Genomic DNA, 22,500 nt, shown 5'->3' with positions numbered 1-22,500 from the left:
TTTTTTTTTTTTTTTTTTTTTTTTTTTTTTTTTTTTTTTTCTGCCCGCAAATACTGTTTTGTTTGCAGAAGCTGGACCACAAGTGCAGTGCATTGTGACACTGCCGAGTGCTGCCAGATGCGCTGCTTTTGGCTCACTCGTGGCAGCACAGCTCAGCTCCTGTTCCTGGTCAGTGAACAGAACACTCAGAGCTGGGTGCACTCCTGTCCAGCAGTGCTGGTGCTGGGTGTGCAGCACCCACAGCTGGAGCTGCTGGAGCCCCGGGCATGGAGAATCCCAGATTTCTGTGCCCACAGGCACTGACCCCCAGCAAACACTGCACTGACCTGAGGCCGTGGGAAAGGCTCCAAAATGGAGTGACAGCCCTGGGATTGTGGGTGTGGGGTTTGGATAGAAGTGTGGGATAGCACAGGGGGGGAAACTCAGAGTTTAAGGGTTTAGAATACAGTAATATATATAAAAAGCAAGATGGGGGATTAAGGCAGAGGCTGAGTCCTTCTTTTTCACCTTCTTCTTCATGGGTCTGGGTGGGATTTTGTAATGGGATAGAAAAATCCCCATTGTGGGCCAGGGGTGGTTGGTTATTGGGTTAAAAGTAAAAATAATTCAGGTGTCATTTCATAATTGGACAATTTATCCTTAAAAGGCCTTATAAAGAGATAGAGAGAGGGCCATTTTTACTTAGTTAGCTTGAAGTGCTGTAGAGCTCACAGCTTGTGAGGCTGTAATACAGATAAACATTAACAAACATCTGAGTCTGAACATGAAACACCGTCTCAGGCATTTAATCCTGACAGTGGTGGGCACGGAGCTAGGGCCAGGCTGTGAGCACATCCTCCCCTCCCAACAGAGCGGCTCCTGCTGTTCAAAGCCTCCTGGTGGTTCTCCTCCTGTTCCTGTTTGCGGTGGCCTAAGAACAATAAACTCCTGTTGGGTTAATTTATGACATGTTGTTTTTCAGCAGCTGGAGGGAAGAGCTGACGTGGTGTGGTCAGCGTCCCCTGGGTGTTTGTCTTCAGCGAACCTCCTTCCTACCGGAGTGGGGCTGAGGAGCCCTGCGGGAGGAGCCTGCTTGGGATGGCACAGGGGAAATGCTGAACAGCCGGGGACAACTCACCTCCTGTGCTCTGTACCTCTGTGAGCCTGTCCCCCAGGCCGGCACAGAGCCGGTCCTGCCCTAAACGGGGTCAGTCCTGCCTTAAACGGGGTCAATCCTGCCCTAAACGGGGTCAATCCTGCCCTAAACGGGGTCAGTCCTGCTCTAAACAGAGCCACTCCTGCCCTAAACAGGGTCAGTCTTGCCCTAAACAGAGCCAATCCTGCCCCAAACAGAGCCAGTCCTGCCCTAAACAGGGTCAGTCCTGCCTTAAACAGGGTCAGTCCTGCCTTAAACAGAGCCAGTCTTGCCCTAAACAGAGCCAGTCCTGCCCTAAACGGGGTCAGTCCTGCCCTAAGCAGGGTCAGTCCTGCCCTAAACAGAGCCAAATCCTGCCCTGCACAGAGCCAGTCCTGCCCTAATCAGAGTCAATCCTGCCCTAAACAGGGTCAGTCCTGCCCTAAACAGGGTCAGTCCTGCCCTAAACAGAGCCACTCCTGCCCTAAACAGGGTCAGTCCTGCCCTAAACAGGGTCAGTCCTGCCCTAAACAGAGCCAATCCTGCCTTAAACAGAGCCAGTCTTGCCCTGCACAGAGCCAGTCCTGCCCTAAGCAGGGTAAGTCCTGCCCTAAACAGAGCCAAATCCTGCCCTGCACAGAGCCAGTCCTGCCCTAATCAGAGTCAATCCTGCCCCAAACAGAGCCAGTCCTGTCCTAAACAGGGCCAGTCCCTGTCCAGAGCCATTCCTGTCCTGCCCAAGGCAGTCCTGCCCCGCACAGTGCCAGTCCTGTCCCGCACAGTGTCCCCTGCACAGTCTGGGGTGGCAGGGCAGGTTCAGGGAGGGGCTGGAGCTCCTGGGGTAGGGGATCTCTCCACACTGCACCCCATTCCATCCCTGTTCAGGGAAACCTCAGCCCTGTGGAAAGAGAATGAGAAGTGTTTAGGAGATCCCGGCATGTCAGTTAACGAGCAGCAGCTCCAAGGAGAAATCTGCTCATAAACACTTTTCCAAACCTCCCGGGTCACCCCCGGAGCAGGCTCTTGATGCCATTAAAGGAAAAAACCTGTTACCAAAATGTAGCAGCTTTGTGTTCAGGAGGGCTGGATTTGTGCTGGCGAACAGACACGTGGTATTGACTGGAGGAAGGTACCAGTGGTGCTGAGCCCAGCCCAGCGCTGAGCTGCTGCTTTTGAGACCCCACATCACCTTGGTCACCCTCAGATTGCAGCTTATGGTGTGCTTGTGGTCCAGCTTGTCCCTGAAGGGAAGGAGTGACCCGGCCTGGGGTGGAGCTTGTGGTTCTTACATCATCTGCAGCCCTGACATCTCGTTTGTACTCGTGGCTCTGAGTGTTGAGGGTTTTTTTATGGGTCATATTTCTGGTTTGTTTTGTTTGGGGGCAAAGTGCTGGTTGATTTTATTTTTTTCAGACTTACTTCACATTTTGGGGACATTAAAGGAATGATTCGTGTGTTCATGGGCAAGTGAATCCTTTAGCAGTGTTTTCCTAGGGCTTCTTGCTATGGAGATCCTTAGGTGGTGATCAGAATGCTGGCCTGAGCCAAGCTTCCTGCACAAAAGGTGTGTGGGGAGAGGCTCCGTCACTTCCAGAAATGGGTCTGTTCTGTCCGTTCTGTCTGTCCCGTCTCCTGGACAGCTGTGGGAAAGCATCGAGTGGGGACAAGGAGGCTCAGAGGAGCCCTCGCCACTCCACAGCTCCTGGAAGGTGCCTGTGCTCAGCTGGGGTTGGGCTCTTTCTGCAGCAGCACTGACAGAGTGAGAGGACACAGCCTCAGGCTGTGCCAAGGGAAATACAAGCTGGATTTTAGGAACAAGGTTTCACAGAAAGGGTGACCAAGCACTGGAATGGCTGCCCAGGGAGGCGGTGGAGTCACCTTCTCGGGGTGTGTTTGAACAGAGGCTGGAGGTGGCACTCGGGGCCAGGGTTTATTTGAGGTGTTGGGGCTGGGTTGACTCCATGATCTTGGAGATGTCTTCCAGCCTGGTGACTGTAATTCTGTGATTCTGTGATTCTGTGATTCTGTGATTCTGTGATTCTGTGACTGCGATTTAGTGACTCTGCGGTTCTGAAACTCTGTGGTTCTGTGATTCTGTGACTCACTGTGCCATTGCCCTGCAGCCCTTCTCCCATCCCTGTGACCGTGTCCCCTATGTGTCCCCGAGTGTCACAGTGTCCCGTGTGTATTCCTGAGTGTCCCCATGTCACAGTTCCCCTGTGTGTCCCCATGTCACCATTTCCCCCGTGCCCCTGGGTGTCCCTATGCCACAGTGTCCCCTGTGTGTCCCCGAGTCCCAGTGTCCCGCGTGTCCCCGAATCATGGTGTCCCCTGTGTCCCTGTGTGTCCCCTGTGTGTCCACGAGTCCCAGTGTCCCGCGTGTCCCCGGGTCACCGTGTGCCCTGTGTTTCCCCGTGTCACAGTGTCCCCTGTGTGTCCCCGAGTCACCGTGTCCCCCGTTTGTCCCCGAATCCCAGTGTCCCCGTGTCCCCGAGTCACGGTGTCCCCTGTGTGTCCCCTGTGTGTCCCCTGCGTGTCCCCTGTGTGTCCCCGTGTCCCCGAGTCACGGTGTCCCCTGTGTGTCCCCTGTGTGTCCCCTGTGTGTCCCCGTGTCCCCGAGTCACGGTGTCCCCTGTGTGTCCCCGAGTCCCAGTGTCCCCGAGTCACGGTGTCCCCTGCGTGTCCCCTGTGTGTCCCCTGCGTGTCCCCGTGTCCCCGAGTCACGGTGCCCGTGTGTCCCCGAGTCCCAGTGTCCCCGAGTCACGGTGTCCCCTTTGTGTCCCCGAGTCCCAGTGTCCCCGAGTCACGGTGTCCCCTGCGTGTCCCCTGTGTGTCCCCGTGTCCCTGAGTCACGGTGTCCGTGTGTGTCCTCTGTGTGTCACCTGTGTGTCCCCTGTGTGTCCCCTGCGTGTCCCCGTGTCCCCGAGTCACGGTGCCCGTGTGTCCCCGAGTCACGGTGTCCCCTGTGTGTCCCCTGTGTGTCCCTTGTGTGTCCCCGTGTCCCCGAGTCACGGTGTCCCCTGTGTGTCCCCGAGTCCCAGTGTCCCCGAGTCACGGTGTCCCCTGCGTGTCCCCTGTGTGTCCCCTGCGTGTCCCCGTGTCCCCGAGTCACGGTGCCCGTGTGTCCCCGAGTCCCAGTGTCCCCGAGTCACGGTGTCCCCTTTGTGTCCCCGAGTCCCAGTGTCCCCGAGTCACGGTGTCCCCTGCGTGTCCCCTGTGTGTCCCCGTGTCCCTGAGTCACGGTGTCCGTGTGTGTCCTCTGTGTGTCACCTGTGTGTCCCCTGTGTGTCCCCTGCGTGTCCCCGTGTCCCCGAGTCACGGTGCCCGTGTGTCCCTGAGTCACGGTGTCCGTGTGTGTCCCCTGCGTGTCCCCTGCGTGTCCCCTGCGTGTCCCCGTGTCCCCGAGTGACGGTGCCGTGTGTCCCCGAGTGACGGTGCCGTGTGTCCCCGCAGGCCCGGAGGCGGCTGCCGGCGCTGGCCGGCGCTCGGTGTGGCTGGCGGTGGCGGTGTCGCTGGCGGTGGCGGTGCCGGCCGTGGCGCTGCTGGCGGCGCTGGCGGCGTGCGCGGCCCGGGGCTGGCGCTGCCGAGGGCCCAAGGCGCCCAGCGCGGAGGAGCCGCTGTGCGAGGGCGCCCTGCCCGGCTCGGGGAAGACTCTGCGGGACCTCATCTACGACATGACCACCTCCGGCTCCGGCTCCGGTACGTGCCCTGTCCCTCCGGGGCTCCTCTGCCCCGAGCTGCCGCGGCGCATCCTCTGTTCCTGTGCGGGGCTTTACAAAGGGAATTGGGACAGGAGGAACCCGGCGCCGCACGGCTCCCGGTGAAACGTGCCCACTCACCTCAGTGAGTCAGGAGGCTGCTGCTGGAATTGTTTGTGTTTCACAGCAGAGTAGTGTTCCTCCAAAGTCTCGTTCTGAGCAGAACATTCATCTTTTTCACGTTTTCCCCGTTTCTCATATCTTCCCTACTGTGACGCCTCCGTTGCTTGTTAAACCAAAGAAAGCTAAAAATGAGGTGTGAATTCACAAATCCCAGCTCGTTTGACCAGTGGCATGTCTGGGATCTATAGCCCAACGTTCCCTGACTAGAGCTTCTATTGAAAAGTATGTAAACTATGCTTGCTTTCATTTGTAAGCGAAAAATTTACAAATGGTGCCTAATTTAATTTATTTCCGTGAGCTGCATACCTCTGAGGATTAAGTTGTTGTTTTTCCCTAATGCTTTTTCACGGCTCTAATGAGCAGACTTTGGCTTTATTTATGCTCAAGTTTTTAACTGCTCCCAGCCATCCCCGAGCCAGGAACAGGGCTGGACTTGAGCACAGCCAGAGCCCCATGCGCCAGGGTGATTTGTTCTGACTTCAGCCAAAATCAAGGTTGCAGTTATTAAAAAGAAAAAAAAAAACAACAACAAAAAAACCAAAAAAACAATTCCTTCTTTTAAGTCCCAAACAAACACAGAATTAAATCAAACCAGGCAGGGTTTGTGTCTGGCAAAGCATAGTGGAGCCGCTATAAGAAGTTATTTTTGTTTTCAAAAATTTCAGCCAGAGTAGAGCAACTAATTGACTGCAGGAGAGCTGCAGTCTGTATCAAAACAAATGGAGTAGTTTGGGCCAAATTTTAAATTTTTACTGGGTGTTTTTTTCTATGTGCAGACACTGGGAAGTAACATCAAAAAGTCTGGTTTGAGGAGACATTGGTTGGGAGAGGATTTTCCCTCGGTAGTCTTGGAAAGCAAAGCCATGGGTGCAGCTCACCGGGCAAGGTCAGGGTTGGGGTTTGAAGGTCCCAGCCGAGCATTTCACAGGTACCTGTCTCTGTCTTTCACCAGGTCTGCCTCTGCTGGTGCAGAGAACCATTGCCAGGACTATTGTCCTGCAGGAAATTGTGGGGAAAGGACGATTCGGGGAAGTCTGGCGCGGGAAATGGTGCGGGGAGGATGTGGCTGTGAAAATCTTCTCCTCCAGAGACGAGCGGTCGTGGTTCCGGGAGGCAGAGATTTACCAGACTGTCATGCTGAGGCACGAAAACATCCTGGGCTTCATTGCTGCTGACAACAAGGGTGAGCAGCGCGGCCAGAACAGCTCCTGGCCTCTCAGTTCCTTCATTCCCTGTGGTGGCCTTGGCAGTGCTGGGCTAAAGGGTGGACTCGATGGTCTCAGAGTGCATTCTGAGTGGCTGTCAGCCTCCACTGCACCTGAACCACCACCCTGAGCTGTGTGCCCACCCTGAGCTATGTGCCCACCCTGAGCTCAGCGTGCTGTCCAACCCAAACGGTGGCACTCACTAAATCCTGTCTGTCTCAGCCCCCACTGCACCTGAACCATCACCCTGAGCTGTATGACTGCCCTGAGCTCAGAGTGCTGCCCAACCCAAACTGTGGCACTCACTAAATCCTGTCTCAGCCCCCACTGCACCTGAACCACCACCTTGAGCTGTGTGCCCACCCTGAGCTGTGTGCCCACCCTGGGCTGTGTGCCCACCCTGAGCTCAGGGTGCTGCCCAACCCAAATGGTGGCACTCACTAAATCCTGAGTGTCTCAGCTCCCACCTGAACCACAACCCTGAGCTGTGTGCCCACCCTGAGCTGCGTGCCCACCCTGAGCTGTGTGCCCACCCTGGGCTGTGTGCCCACCCTGGGCTGTGTGCCCACCCTGAGCTGCGTGCCCACCCTGAGCTGCGTGCCCACCCTGAGCTGTGTGCCCACCCTGGGCTGTGTGCCCACCCTGAGCTGCGTGCCCACCCTGAGCTGTGTGCCCACCCTGGGCTGTGTGCCCACCCTGGGCTGTGTGCCCACCCTGAGCTGCGTGCCCACCCTGAGCTGTGTGCCCACCCTGAGCTGTGTGCCCACCCTGGGCTCCTTCCTGGTGCCACAGCTGGCTTGCTTGCACTCCCCAAAAAGGGGAAGCCTTTCCCAACTCATGTTTTTCATACTCTTGCTTCCTCTGGCTAGATAATGGGACGTGGACTCAGCTGTGGCTCGTCTCCGAGTACCACGAGCAGGGCTCCCTGTTTGACTACCTGAACAGAGGCACGGTGACAGTGGAGGGCATGGTCAGGCTGGCCCTGTCAGTGGCCAGTGGCCTGGCCCACCTCCACATGGAGATCGTTGGCACACAAGGCAAGTGCTCCCCTCCCGCCTTCCCTTCAAGTGCTTTAAGGAGTTTCAGTGTTCTCAGAAACGTTTCTGGGTGACGTGGTGGGGTGAGGTGTTTTCCAGACTGCCAACACCAGGGGGAACAGTGCGAGTGTGAGTGATGCGGTACAGACAGGGGAGAGGGACGTTCCCTTCCCATTTCCACTGTCTGCACTTTATCCTGCCTTTAGAGAGATGCCTATAGAAGCAGCGCTGGTGAAGGGGAATGAGTGCTAATAAAGGAAAAATTAGGAAAAATTTCTTCATGGAAAGGTCTGTCCAGCCCTGGCACTGGTTGCCCTGGGCAGTGGTGGGTCACCATCCCTTAAAAAGCTGTGTGGATGTGGCACTTGGGGACACACATAGTGGCCTGCTCAGTGCTGAGAAACGGTGGGACTCGGTGGATTTAGAGGGTCCTTCTGACCCAATTCATTCAGTGATTCTGTAATTTTCTAAACGAATTTGGAGGGGGAGCTTCCAGTTTCTCTTTTTGTGTTTTATTCCTGAAATACAGATACTGAAACAAAAATGCCCTTCAGGTTTTCTTTTGAAGATGACAACATTTAGCAGACTTTACTTGGTTCAAAACAGGCTTCAGTATTTCTATGGGGTCTAGTAACAAATGTGAATGAAGCTGTTTCTACATCCTTGCTCCCTGTATTAAAAGCCACGCTGTTGCTATCAAAATTGGAGGCGGTTTCTCTCCTGTGCACAGGGAAGCCGGCCATCGCCCACCGGGACCTGAAATCCAAGAACATCCTGGTGAAGAGGAACGAGACCTGCGCCATCGCCGACCTGGGGCTGGCCGTGAAGCACGACTCGGTGCTCAACACCATCGACATCCCCCAGAACCCCCGTGTGGGCACCAGGAGGTGGGTGAGGCGCCCTGGGGACGGCTCCTCAGCGCGGCCACGTCCCCTCTGCCCCGGCCACAGCGCCGCGGGTGAGAACGGCCCAGGGTCCTGCAATCTTCCCAGAGAGAGGGGTCTCACAGGAGACAACCTGCCAGGGCTCTGGGCAGTCCTCCAGCAGCCAGGTGCCCTCAGCAAGGTGGGCTCAGCCTTTGGCTGCCCGTGATCAGCTCTCAGCAGGGATTTCAGCTCTGCCTTGTGAGGTGATCCCAGGCTGACACAGGACAGAGAGACAGGAGACGTGTGGCAATTCCACAGGGTAGCCTTTATTGTCCAGCACCCTGTGAAGGGGCCAGGGATGACAGCTCCCTCCTGGCCTGGGCAGAAGCTGGGGTATTTATGGGGGAAATGAGGGTGGTACCAAAGGGGAAAAACCTGTGGGTTAGGAAGAATCTACATGGGTACATCAGAGCATGATGGGATCTCACCCTGAGCAGGAGAACAGCATCATCTAAAGGTTATCTCTTCCAGGGAGGGTTGGATGAGCTTATCACATTCCATTCAAGGGACATCTCCCCAGGGCAGAGGCCTGGAAGGGAAGGTTTACCCACCTCCACAGGTGGGTGGATGGGGGAGGTTGCAGACCCTGCTGTGGAGTGCAGCTCTCTGCCCCGTGTGGGGCACCGTGTGCTGGTCACCCTGGTCACCCTGGTCACCCCTGGTGCTCAGGACACAGCTGCCAGCACCACCAGGGGTCACAGGGCCCCGGCTCGTGGCAGCACAGCTGTGGCCTTTTGTAGGGGCTGCCCCAGCCAACTGCCCCTGTGTGCCCCAAAGGTACATGGCCCCCGAGATCCTGGAGGATGCGATGAACATGAACATCTTTGAGTCCTTCAAGCGTGCAGACATTTACTCCCTGGGGCTGGTGTACTGGGAGATAGCCCGGAGGTGCTGCGTTGGAGGTGAGGCTTTGGCCTTTTCATCCAGTCCCTGATGGGTTTGCCTCGGAAGGGACGTTAAAGCTCTTCTCCTTCCACCCCCGGCCATGGGCACCCACCCACTGAATCTTCCCCAGGAATCACTGAGGAATACCAGCTACCTTACTACGACCTTGTGCCTTCTGATCCTTCCATAGAAGATATGAGAAGGGTTGTCTGTGAACAGAAGCTCAGACCAAGCATTCCAAACCAGTGGCAAAGCTGCGAGGTAAAAGCAGTTTTTTAGTTTATTCTAGGTTTGTTTTGTGGGTTTCCCCCCTTAGTTTTATTTTGTTATTTATATTTTCAAGTTTAAATTAAGACAGAATTTTTCAGTGAGAGATGGGGCACTCGGTGCCCAGCTTCTCCTGAGTTAAGAAGCTTCAGATGTCTAATTGTCCTTCAGATCAATACAGAGAAAACTCCTTGCACCAAGTGCTCTCTGCTGTCCAAGGCGGGTCTTAATTGCTGCTGCTGCTGTTGTGTCACTGTTTCAGAGAGCTGCACTTTATCTCCCTGCGTTAAAACAGCAAAGCAGGGGGTGGTGATTCTGTCCCGGGCTGTTTGTCCCACTGCAGACACTGGTGCTACTCCCGGGTGCTGTTCTTGTCCCACCGCAGGCACTGTGGTTGTATCCCCGGCTGTTATCTGTCCCCTGCAGACCCTGTGTGTGCCCGGGGTGCTGTTTTATCCCCCTGCAGTTTGTACCCCGGGAGCTGCTCTATCCCCTCAGCCCTGTCTGTCCCCGGACCTGTTCCATCCCCCGGAGCTGTTCCGTCCCCAGCCCTGTGTGTCCCCCGGAGCTGTTCCATCCCCCGGAGCTGTTCCATCCCCCGGAGCTGTTCCGTCCCCAGCCCTGTTCCATCCCCCGGAGCTGTTCCGTCCCCAGCCCTGTTCCATCCCCAGCCCTGTTCCATCCCCAGCCCTGTTCCATCCCCAGGCTCTGCGGGTGCTGGGCCGGCTGATGCGGGAGTGCTGGCGGGCCAGCGGCGCCGCTCGTCTCACGGCGCTGCGCGTCAAGAAAACCATCTCGCAGCTCTGCGTGCCCGAGGACGCCAAAGCCTGAGAGGTCTCCCCGCGGGGCGAGAGGGGAAGGCGTCCCGCTGCCCATCTTCCCACGTGTGATCGTGTTCTCGTTTCTGGTCTACCTCACACGCCGCGGTTCGGCGCCGCGGTGCCCCGGCGCTGTGCCCGGCCTTTCGGGTTCGCTGCGGCCGCTCCGGGACTGGCTTTGGGTTGTTTGAGTAAATCGGACACCAGCGAACGGCAGGAGGGAGCTTCAAGCATGATGACGGTGTAAAACTAGCTTTTGCTGTTGTGCTTTTCATCCTCGTCAGGCCCCGAACGTCCTGGAAGTGTCTGGTGTTGGTTAATGCCTGTTTGTGAGAGAAGCCTCGTGTTCTGTCCCAACCGAGTAAAAGACCAAATCAACCCAGCATTTTTTAATTTTTTTCCCCCCCCCAGGGATCGGAAAAGGGTTGTCAGTGAATGCATTTTGAATTACTATATTTATAATTAACCAAGCAATTGGAAAATATGGAAATTCCACTTAAGTGTGTGCACTGCGAACAATACCATTGAGTCAGTTCCCTGTTAACATTTATTTTTATTGTCTTAGTTTCACAGACAATATCATGGTTAAGATTTGAGTTGTTCTATTCTGTCTTTTGTTCATCAAACAGATCAATCAAGGGACTTTTCCTTTTCACAGTTAGTAGGAAAAATAACAGAGGCAATACTTTTCTGTTAGCTGTGAAGAGGTGGAATAGGAGAAATTCCACCTAAATGAAGAAAGTATTTATTTTTAACAACATCTTTCCAATCACTGGCAGCATTTTTTTTAGTGCCTTTTGATGTATTAGGGGGAAGCTTTAACAAGAGCCAATGCAGCCTGTTCAGAGGTTTCTTACAGAATTCTGTAACCGTACCAGGCTGGTGATGAATATTAACATTTCAGACCAGGTTTCCATAACATCACAAGCCAGCAAAGTGAGCTGTTGTGTTAAAATTCAACAGAGTTCTGCCATTTTGTGAATTTTGGCCCACTCCGTGGCCAGCAGATTTGAATACAGTGTTAGAATATTTTTAATAGGCAAAATTATAAATTTCATATGGTTCTCTAAATGTTTCTAAATCCAGGTGGCCCGTGGAAATTAATCCCAAAGAAGTTTCCAGACTAGCAAAGCTTTACAGAACCTGATGTAGCAGCTCCGTAGGAGGCAGCTGCTGGCAGATCACAGTGTGTAAATCAGTCTTGTGATCTACAAAATCTCCTGCCCGGAGCTATTTCGGGGGAAAACGTGTTGAATTTTGCTGAGTGCGGTGATCAGAGGTGCCGTTATTCTGGGTTTCATCCTGATGTCCTCCTCTCCAGGACACTGTGGGTCCTGGGTGGCCGGTAATTGCCCGTAAATAGGCTTTGGTGCCATTTCGCCGTTCGCTCGGAGCCCGGTCACTCCTGTCCTGAGCAGTGCAGGGCTCTGTGAGCAGCAGCCTTTCCCTGGCTGCCGCAGGTTTTCCCCCTGTGTGCTTTCTCTGATAGAATTCAGCTTGTCTTAGAGACTCCCGGTCCCGCGGAACGTGTCCCTGCCCAAGGCGGGGAGGTAAAACGGGACAGGCTTTAAGATCTCTTCCCACCCAAACCGTCCTGGGATTCTGGGGTTCAATTCTTATGTGCTTCAGCTACAGGAACGCCCCCGTGGAGCTCAGCGATGGGACTTCGCAGGCTGTTTGAGGGATAACCGTGGCAACTGCACGATCCAAAGACTGCTGCTGACTTGGGACATGAAAAATTGGCAAACCTAAGATCCAGCGCCTGTTCTCGTAGTATGTACAAGAACATACTTTAAAAAGTCCTTACCTGAAAAAGGAAGAATCAAAGCTTTATTATTATTTTCAAGTGAGAAAAGAGTTTAAGTTTTCAGTTTCCCCCCTGCAGTCTCTGAAAATCGTTGAGCAGCCTGGAAATTTGAACAAGGTCCTTTTGGTGCCTGGCTGGGAAATGTGGGTGGAGGATGCTCAGGCTCAGCTACTCCTCACACAGGTCACAGCTCCAGCCCCAGAAGTGCTTTAACCTTTTCCCTGGACATTTCTCTTGGCATCAGACATCATGGTCTGTTTGCCCTGGCTTTTCACCTAACTCAGTATTTTTGCACTGGTTTTCTTTTCTCTTTTGTCGTTGAGAGGTGAAAGTACATTTTGATGAACTAGAGCTGAACATAACTGAGCCAAGGGGCTGATGTTGTTGTTGTGAGCTCTGAAGTGTTTGTAAACTCCACACTCCTTCAGAAAAACTCCAAAGAACCCTTGTTTCGGTGGCCTTTCCCCTCCGTATGGGTTTCTGCTCTAATTTAAGCACAGAGGTTACGCCAAGGCACTTCTGTGCAGTTTGGGGAGGCTTAGGTTTCCTCAGAGGTTACAATGTCCCTGATTACCTTCACTTCAAGCACAAGCTCTTAAGCTCACGAAAATTTTCAGGGTCAAGGATGCTCAAAACCTGTCATCACATTCAGCCTCTCCTAATTGATGCCTCTAACTTGGGGAGTTACCAGTATTTTATAATTTGCTTCTAATAACAATCTAAAGTTTAATGTAGGGATTTTGCACTGAAAGGGAAAGTTAATTAATGTTTCCTGTAGCACCTAATTTTTTTGTCTTACTTGAACTGTTGCCCACAGACACTCCTTCAGAAATTCAGGTTGTAATCTCTGCACTTCCCTGCTTTTATAATTTGCACTTAATCAAGCTCATTCCCTCCCATGACACTCTAAAGAATCCTACACAGTCTTAGTCATTGCTATGTCACTTCTTTGCTCGGTAACAGATTCAGGAATTATAAATAAATTAGTTTAGAAATAAATACGCCCGGTGCCTGCAATGGGTCTGGCCTTTGAGCAGGGCAAGTTCTCCTCAGTGCCCTCTGCCCAGAGCTCCTGGCCCAAGGGTGGGCTCCAGGCTGTCCCCAGCTCCCCCTGGCTCGTGGGAAGGAGGTGTTTGGGTTTAGCTGGGGGACAGGCTCCCAGGACAGGGGCAGGGGTGGCCCTGCAGGGCCGTGAGCAGGGCAGGTGAGCAGGACAGGCTCCTCCTCTGCCCCCTTTGCCTGCACAAACCCATTTCTGTGTTGGTGAAGGTTATGGTTCTGCTGTGGTTCTGTGGGGTCTGGGAGGGTGTCCCTGGGGTGTCCCTGGGGTGTCCCTGGGGTGTCCCTGGGCCAGCACCTGGGTGCCCCCATCAGCACTGCAAACGTCCCCTCCTCTGCCCTTGGCTGTGCAAGCTGTGTCTGTGACTGCAGGGATTGTCCCCACGGGCTGTGCGACCCCAAAGCTTTTAGGGAAAGATGTCCATGTTCTGCTCTAACAGACAGAGCAATATTGATGAATGTACAGGGAAAAAGCATTGAGGTACAATATATTTCTACAGAATATAGGAAATGTGCAATAAATTGTAATTTTACGCTGAATGTATTTTTGGCATAAATGGACCAGATGTGTTTGGAATGTAGCTATGACATTGTGTCCAAGCCTGCTGTGATTCTCAGTCCGTAAGAAAAATGTGTCATGTTTTGTCAATCTACAAACCACTTCCTGAGTTGTCTGTTTTTAAAAGGAGCATTAGTATTTTATCTGGAACACTGTAATATTTCTGAACTAAGTATAGCAGAGCAGTGCTAACTTCAACCCTCGTGTTGTGAAATATCTGATCTGTGTACACTGCAGAGTTATTTTTAAAACTATTGCTAAAGTTCTTGCTCGGTATTGCAGCTGCCTGGATGTAAGTAATGGTTTAGCTGTTTTATTTTGTATGGATTTGGGGAAGACGTGGCAATTTTAATAAATTCAGCATACTCTGCCCTTGTGTTCCTGTGGCCTGAAACTGTTCATGTGTTAATTGTGAGGGGAGAAGGGTTGAGCCTGTTTGAACCTGCAGAAACCTTCACTCGTGGCTCCTGCTCCCACACCAGTGTGAGCTCCCACTGAGCTCCCTTTATCCAAGACTCCCTGATCCTGCTCTTCCTGCTGTGGGGATTTTCAGTGGTGTAAATCGGGGTGGGACCAGCTCACCCCGAGCACCTCAGCCCTGAAGTGTTTATGCTTGGAGCTTCCCTTGACATGGCCGTTATCTGGCAATTTAACTCAGGCTTTTTTCTTTTGAACTTAAGGGATGTCAAAATGAAATCTGCCGTGCTGTGACCCAAGAAACTTCAGTGCCTTTTGAGGGATTCTGTGGGCTTTTTTTTTTCCTCCTTTCTTTCTTTTTCCTTTTTTACTTTTTTTAAATTTTTTTCCCTTTTCTTTTCCCCTTTCCTTTTTCCTCTCCCCTTTCCTTTTTCCTCTTGAAAAAAAAAAAAAAAAAAAGACCTTTGCATTAGAGCAAGGACTTCAGGACTCCCTGGTTCCTGCACATGTCCAGGGAGGTGTCATTGCCCCGGGGCTCCTGTGGCCGGGCACTCGGGGCTCAGGAGCAGGTCCCGATGCAGCAGCAGCAGCCGGGGGCTCATCGCTGAACGTCGGCTGCCATCCCCTGGCCAGCGCCGCGCCGGGTGGGTGTCTGTGCACAGGAGAGCTGCTCTGCCAGCAGCCGGAGAGATTTCTGCCTCCCGGGGCACCTTCTGTTCCCGCACCTGGCTGGAGCAGCCGCTACCGCAGAGAGGCAGGTGGGTGCTCCTGTCCTGGGTGCTCCTGTCCTGGGTGTTCCTGTCCCTGGGTGCTCCTGTCCCTGCTGCTCCTGTCCCGGGTGCTCCTGTCCCTGCTGCTCCTGTCCCTGCTGCTCCTGTCCCTGGGTGCTCCTGTCCTGGGTGCTCCTGTCCCTGGATACTCCTGTCCTGGGTGTTCCTGTCCTGGATGCTCCTGTCCCTGGGTGCTCCTGTCCCTGCTGCTCCTGTCCCTGGGTGTTCCTGTCCCTGGGTGTTCCTGTCCCTGGTGCTCCTGTCCTGGGTGCTCCTGTCCTGGATACTCCTGTCCCTGGATGCTCCTGTCCCTGTGTGCTCCTGTCCTGGGTGCTCCTGTCCTGGATGCTCCTGTCCCTGATGCTCCTGCCCCGATGGTGGCACCCCGCGGCAGCAGAGCACCCTGCTGGCACCTGGGGACACACCGCTCTGGGGTGGGACTGGGGGGAAATGGCTAATTAATTCTTCGACTTGTTCTTATCAAGTAAATCAACTCCCCGAAGCCGCGGGTGTGTTCCCTCGGCAGCCGAGGGGAGCAGGCAGCTCCCGAGCCCCTGAGGGTTGTGTCCCCCAGAGGGTGACTGTGTGTCCCGCAGGTGGCGGTGGCAGCCAGCCCGCGGGCTCTGCAGCCCCGCGGGGACCAGCGCCACCGCCCTGGGAGCGCTCGAGGGCAGCTGGGACAGGGCGAGGGGCACCCTGCTCTGGAGGAGGGCTCCCTGCAGCCCCGGCACAGCGCTGCCACCACTGCCACCACTGCCATCCCTGCACATCATTGCCACCACTGCCACCGCTGCCACCACTGCCATCACTGCCATCACTGCCACCACTGCCACCACTGCCACCACTGCCATCACTGCACATCACTGCCACCACTGCAGTCCCGGCACAGCACTGCCACCACTGCCACCACTGCCACTACTGCCACCACTGCAGCCCTGGCACAGACCCAGTGCCGTGCCCGGGCTGAGACTGGGGCAGGGCATCTGTGTGAGCTCCCCGGACATGTGTGACCTCCCTGGACATGTCTGAGCTCCCCGGACATGTGTGACCTCTCTGGACATGTGTGTCCTCCCCGGACATGTGTGACCTCCCTGGACATGTCTGAGCTCCCCGGACATGTGTGGCCACTGCCGTGCATGTGTGACCTCCCTGGACATGTGTGACCACTGCTCTGCCTCCGGCCTGGCTCCTGGAGGCTCTGAGCCCTGACGGGGGGTGAACAGGAGGGCTGGAAAGGATGGGTGTGGTATGGGGGTGTGTCTGCCGGGGTGTGGGGTGTCTACCGGGGTGTAGGATGCCTGTCAGGGTGTAGGATGTCTGTCAGAGGTGTAGGATGCCTGTATTGGGTGTAGGGTGCCTGTATTGGGTGTAGGATGCCTGTATTGGGTGTAGGATGCCCGTATTTGGTGTAGGATGCCTGTATTGGGTGTAGGATGCCCATATTTGGTGTAGGATGCCTGTGGGGGTGTAGGATGCCTGTATTGGGTGTAGGATGCCTGTCGGTATGTAGGATGCCTGTGGGGGTGTAGGATGCCTGTATTGGGTGTAGGATGCCTGTCGGGGTGTAGGATGCCTGTATTGGGTGTAGGATGCCTGTATGGGGTGTAGGATGCCTGTCGGGGTGTAGGATGCCTGTATTGGGTGTAGGATGCCTGTATTGGGTGTAGGATGCCTGTATTGGGTGTAGGATGCCCGTATTTGGTGTAGGATGCCTGTCAGGGTGTAGGATGCCTGTATTTGGTGTAGGATGCCTGTGGGGGTGTAGGATGCCTGTATTGGGTGTAGGATGCCTGTCGGGGTGTAGGATGCCTGTATTGGGTGTAGGATGCCTGTCAGGGTGTAGGATGCCTGTATTGGGTGTAGGATGCCTGTATTGGGTGTAGGATGCCTGTACTGGGTGTAGGATGCCTGTATTGGGTGTAGGATGCCTGTCGGGGTGTAGGATGCCTGTATTGGGTGTAGGATGCCTGTCGGGGTGTAGGATGCCTGTATTGGGTGTAGGATGCCTGTATTGGGTGTAGGATGCCTGTACTGGGTGTAGGATGCCTGTATTGGGTGTAGGATGCCTGTCAGGGTGTAGGATGCCTGTCGGGGTGTAGGATGCCTGTATTGGGTGTAGGATGCCTGTATTGGGTGCAGGATGCCTGTATTGGGTGTAGGATGCCTGTCAGGGTGTAGGATGCCTGTATTGGGTGTAGGATGCCTGTCAGGGTGTAGGATGCCCGTATTTGGTGTAGGATGCCCGTATTTGGTGTAGGATGCCTGTATTGGGTGTAGGATGCCTGTCAGGGTGTAGAACGCCTGTCAGGGCTGTGGGGTGCCTGCCAGGGGTGAGGGGTGCGTGGCTGCTGAGGGGCGCAGGGCACGGGGGGTACCGGGGCTGCTGGAGCAGCTCACCGAGGTTGCGTTTTGTGCTCTCTGATGCGAGGGTTGGTTTATTTCTGCACTCAGCTTGTTTGCGGATGAGTCACTGGGTTTCAGCAACGTCAGAAGGGGCTGCCGGAGGAACCGAAACGCGCTTTGTTTTCGAGCACTCAGCGGGGTGACGGGGAGCAGGAAAAGGGGAAGAGGTTTGAGTCACCCGCTCCCCGCGTTGCTCGGTGCTCTTTGGCAAGAGAGCCGATGGCACCCAGGGGCGCGGGTAGTTTTCCCAGGAAATGGGAGAGTGCCTTCCCGCTTGCCTGCTGGGCTTTTTAACAGCTTTTTTCTTGCCCTTAACCCGGAGGGGTTCCCCCAGGGAGCTCGGAGGTGAAGGACAGTCATGTAAATCCGTTGTCGTGGTGCTGCTGTGGTGTGCAGCACTTCCCTGTCGCTGCCAGTCCGCCAGGAGAGGCACAGGGACCGCAGGCACTCGTCACACAGCAGCCACCACCCCTCCTCCAGCTGGGAGCACCTGATGTTTCCTGACAGGCTCTTTCTCCGTCACGAGGTGCCGGGTTTTTGAGGGGTGAACGTTTAGGATGGGGATGTACTGACACTTCAGCCATCCAGGGCAATGAGGGGACACCCTGGAGCGGGGGAAACTCCAAGCCAGCCTTTCCCTGGCACTAAGAGCTCATCTGCACCAGCAAATGTTGGGCACCTCCTCCACGGACACCCATCCCTGTGTGCCCTCCATGGACACCCATCCTTATGCCTCCTCCATGGACACCCATCCCTGTGTCTCCTCCATGGACACCCATCCCTGTGTGCCCTCCATGGACACCCATCCCTGTGTCTCCTCCATGGACACCCACCCCTGTGTCTCCTCCATGGACACCCATCCCTGTGTGCCCTCCATGGACACCCATCCCTGTGTGCCCTCCATGGACACCCATCCCTGTGTCTCCTCCATGGACACCCATCCCGGTGTCTCCTCCATGGACACCATCCTGTGTCTCCTCCATGGCGCCCAATCCCTGTGTCTCCTCCATGGACAACCAATCCCTGTGTCTCCTCCAGGGACACCCATCCCTGTGTCTCCTCCATGGACACCCATCCCTGTGCTCTCCTCCAGTGGACAACCCATCCCTGTGTCTCCTCCACGGACACCCATCCCTGTGTCTCCTCCACGGACACCCATCCTTGTGTCTCCTCCAATGGACCACCCATCCCTGTGTCTCCTCCATGGGACACCCATCCCTGTGTCTCCTCCATGGACACCCATCCCTGTTTGCCCTCCATGGCACCCATCCCTGTATCTCCTCCATGGACACCCATCCCTGTGTCTCCTCCATGGACACCCATCCTTGTGTCTCCTCCATGGACACCCATCCCTGTGTCTCCTCCATGGACACCCATCCCTGTGTCTCCTCCATGGACACCCATCCCTGTGTCTCCTCCACGGACACCTATCCCTGTGTCTCCTCCATGGACACCCATCCTTGTGTCTCCTCCATGGACACCCATCCCTGTGTGCCCTCCATGGACACACACCCTGCAGCTCCTCTGCTGCAGCTGGCAGAGGCAGGGCCCTTACCAAAGCAGCTCGGCCTTGTTCTGTGGTGACAGCACGTGCCAGCCTGCACTGAGCTCCACACAGCTGGCAGACAGAACCCAGCAGCCTCACCCCCACAGTCCTGGCTGCCCCCCTCTGCTGCCTGTGCCCCTGCCAGCATTTCCTCTCAGAGCTGCAGGCCCTAAAGGTCTCTTACTCAGAAAAATTACTGAAAATTGTGTGCTTTTATTACTCCTGTCTTTTGATAGCAGGGGCCCTGTCTTTTCCCCTTGCAGGTTCACATCCCAGACAGGGTTACTTGTGTCCAAGTCTGGCTGCTCTGTGCAGTTACTCTCCTGGTATTTGTCCAGAGGTCTCAATTAAAACTGTCCCAGTGTGTTTCATAAGGGTCTGTTGGGATGTCCAGCCTGTGGCAGCAGCTGCTGCAGGTCACTGACAGCCAGCCAGCATTGCCGGCTTGCGGGACACAGGGCTCCAGCCGTGGCTGGTGAGGGGCTGGTGACAGAGTGGCCCGCTCTGTGGGTTTTTAGGGCTTGGCTGGAGGGCTGCCAGGGCCAGCAAAGTGCTCTGCCCAGGCTGGCCCCCTGTCGCCTGTACCTCCTGCACGTGCTGGCCTGTGACTGAGGGGCAGCGGGGAGCAGGCACCCGCTCCAGTGACCCCCCAGCTCAGAGTGCTTCCTGTGCTGCCCCATCACATCCAGCAGCAGGAAATCCGAAGGCTGTTCAAGCCACGCTGAAATAACAACAGGTCAGGTAATAACTGGAAAGAAAAACCAACCCAGCCCGAAGTTCTCAGAGTCAGGAATCTTCCTCGAGCTCTGGCCATCCAGGCAAAGGTGCAGGGATGACATCTGGCCAGGGCTCTCCCTGGTCTGTCCCAGCTCTGCCGCAGCAGCCCCTTTGTGCCGTGTCCTGGGTTTTGCTGTGTGTCCCAGCCCTGCAGTGCCAGGGAAGCCCTCGGTCCCCACTGAGGCCTGAGTGCTATGCTGAGGCCATCGTCCTGCCTGCTCTGCCACCCTTCCCTTCTGCCCGTGGCCTTCAGCTCGTTGCCCTCTCTGCAGCCGGAGGTCCCTGCACTGGCACCAGCAGCCAAAGGCGGTGTTATTTCCCCATCTTGTTGCCGAAAGGTGACTCGGGGGATGCCGGGGATAGGCCGAAGGCAAGTCAGAGTACGAACAGGTCGATGGTCAGGTGAGCGCCCGAGGCAGTCAGGGCTGTAAGGACAAATCCCGGCAGAGCAGCAGCTGCCGGTGAGAACCGAGTGCAGGAACGGAAAAAATTAAGCAGATTTCCGTAAGTCGCCAAAGCCCGATTCTTAACTCCCGTTGTGAGCACAAGGCGCACCGAGAGCCCGGGGCCCTGCTAGGAGGGATTTGTGTAACTCGCACCTAAACCGCAGATCACGTGGGCCCTTCCGCCCCGGGCCGGCGGAGATCGGCAGCCCCAGGCCATGGCCCCGCGCTCGCCCTGAGCCCCCGGCCCGCCCATGGCCCTGCGGCGGCTCCTGCAGCACGGGCCCGGCGCCCAGCCGGAGCTGCCCGCGGAAGGATGGAACGGCGGCGGGATGCAGCAGCTGGCGGCCACGGGGGGGACACTGCCCCGAGGGCGCAGGCAGGTACGGGCTGGGCACGGGCTCGCACGGCTCCGGGCCCCAGCCGGGGCGCGAGACAGACCCCGGGGGACCTCGGCCGGAGAGACTGGCCGGGAGAGACTGGCAGGGAGAGACTGGCCCGGAGAGACTGGCCGGGAGAGACTGGCAGGGAGAGACTGGCCCGGAGAGACTGGCCGGGAGAGACTGGCCGGGAGAGACTGGCCGGGAGACCTTGGCCCGGAGAGACTGGCCGGAGAGAGACTGGCCAGAGAGACTGGCCGAGAGAGGGAGAGACTGGCCCGGAGAGACTGGCCGGAGAGACTGGCCCGGAGAGACTGGACGGAGAGCCTGGAGGGAGAGATGGCCCGGAGAGACTGGCCGGAGAGCCTGGCCCGGAGAGACTGGCAGGGAGAGACTGGCCGGGAGAGACTGGCAGGGAGAGACTGGCCGGGAGAGATGGCAGGGAGAGACTGGCCGGAGAGACTGGCAGGGAGGACTGGCCGGGAGAGAGACTCAGGGAGAGACTGGCCCGGAGAGATGGCAGGGAGAGGACTGGCCGGGAGAGACTGGCCGGAGAGACTGGCCCGGAGAGACTGGCCGGGAGAGCCTGGCCGGGAGAGACTGGCCGGGAGAGACTGGCAGGGAGAGACTGGCCCGGAGAGACTGGCAGGGAGAGACTGGCAGGGAGAGACTGGCAGGGAGAGACTGGCCCGGAGAGACTGGCAGGGAGAGACTGGCCCAGAGAGACTGGCCGGGAGAGACTGGCCGGGAGAGACTGGCAGGGAGAGACTGGCCCGGAGAGACTGGCAGGGAGAGACTGGCCCGGAGAGACTGGCCCGGAGAGACTGGCCGGGAGAGACTGGCCCCGAGAGACTGGCCGGGAGAGACTGGCCCGGAGAGACTGGCCCGGAGGACTGGCCGGAGAGCCTGGCGGGAGAGACTGGCCGGGAGAGACTGGCAGGGAGAGACTGGCCGGGAGAGACTGGCCCGGAGAGACTGGCCCGGAGAGACTGGCCGGGAGAGACTGGCCGGAGAGACTGGCAGGGGAGACTGGCAGGGAGAGACTGGCCCGGAGAGACTGGCCCGGAGAGGACTGGGGGGAGACTGGCCCGGAGAGACTGGCCCGAGAGACTGGCAGGAGAGAGACTGGCAGGGAGAGACTGGCCGGGAGAGACTGGCAGGAGAGGACTGGCAGGGAGAGACTGGCCCGGAGAGACTGGCCGGGAGAGACTGGCCCGGAGAGACTGGCCCGGAGAGCCTGGCAGGGAGAGACTGGCCGGGAGAGACTGGCAGGGAGAGACTGGCCGGGAGAGACTGGCAGGGAGAGACTGGCAGGGAGAGACTGGCCCGGAGAGACTGGCCCGGAGAGACTGGCAGGGAGAGACTGGCCCGGAGAGACTGGCCCGGAGAGACTGGCCGGGAGAGACTGGCCCGGAGAGACTGGCCCGGAGAGACTGGCAGGGAGAGACTGGCCGGGAGAGACTGGCAGGGAGAGACTGGCAGGGAGAGACTGGCCCGGAGAGACTGGCCGGGAGAGACTGGCCGGGAGAGACTGGCAGGGAGAGACTGGCCCGGAGAGATGGCAGGGAGAGACTGGCGGGAGAGACTGGCCCGGAGAGACTGGCCCGGAGAGACTGGCAGGGAGAGACTGGCGGGAGAGACTGGCCGGGAGAGACTGGCAGGGAGAGACTGGCCGGAGAGGACGGGCCCGGAGAGACTGGCCCGAGAGATGCCGGAGAGACTGGCCCGGAAGAGACTAGCCCGGAGAGACTGGCCGGGAGAGACTGGCAGGGAGAGATGGCAGGGAGAGACTGGCCGGGAGAGACTGGCCGGGAGAGACTGGCAGGGAGAGACTGGCAGGAGAGACTGGCCGGAGAGACTGGCCCGGAGAGACTGGCAGGGAGAGACTGGCAGGGAGAGACTGGCCGGGAGAGACTGGCCGGGAGAGACTGGCCGGAGAGACTGGCCCGGGAGAGACTGGCAGGGAGAGACTGGCCGGGAGAGACTGGCCCGGAGAGAACTGGCCCGGGAGAGACTGGCCCGGAGAGATGGCCCGGAGAGACTGGCAGGGAGAGACTGGCAGGGGAGAGACTGGGGAGAGACTGGCAGGGAGAGACTGGCCCGGAGAGACTGGCAGGGAGAGACTGGCCCGGGAGAGACTGGCCCGGAGAGATGGCCGGAGAGACTGGCCGGAGAGACTGGCCGGGAGAGACTGGCCCGGAGAGAC

The 22,500-nt window shown here is 56.8% G+C and overlaps 1 protein-coding gene across 1 annotated transcript in view; it reads left to right on the top strand.

The window, feature by feature from the left end:
* The window catches only part of ACVR1C (activin A receptor type 1C), a 25,939-nt gene extending 15,793 nt beyond the window's left edge, over positions 1–10,146 (top strand). Inside the window, exons 2-9 of the mRNA XM_066340213.1 lie at positions 2,691–2,717; positions 4,601–4,813; positions 5,948–6,178; positions 7,070–7,237; positions 7,968–8,124; positions 8,941–9,065; positions 9,179–9,309; positions 10,021–10,146. Coding sequence (XP_066196310.1) covers positions 2,691–2,717; positions 4,601–4,813; positions 5,948–6,178; positions 7,070–7,237; positions 7,968–8,124; positions 8,941–9,065; positions 9,179–9,309; positions 10,021–10,146 — 1,178 coding nt within the window. The remainder of the gene's footprint in view (positions 1–2,690; positions 2,718–4,600; positions 4,814–5,947; positions 6,179–7,069; positions 7,238–7,967; positions 8,125–8,940; positions 9,066–9,178; positions 9,310–10,020) is intronic.
* Positions 10,147–22,500: the final 12,354 nt, after the last annotated feature.

This window comes from Sylvia atricapilla, unplaced genomic scaffold (assembly GCF_009819655.1).
Source record: "Sylvia atricapilla isolate bSylAtr1 unplaced genomic scaffold, bSylAtr1.pri scaffold_143_arrow_ctg1, whole genome shotgun sequence".
Taxonomy (NCBI): Eukaryota; Metazoa; Chordata; class Aves; order Passeriformes; family Sylviidae; genus Sylvia; species Sylvia atricapilla.
This window is presented reverse-complemented; position numbering and strand designations above follow the sequence as displayed.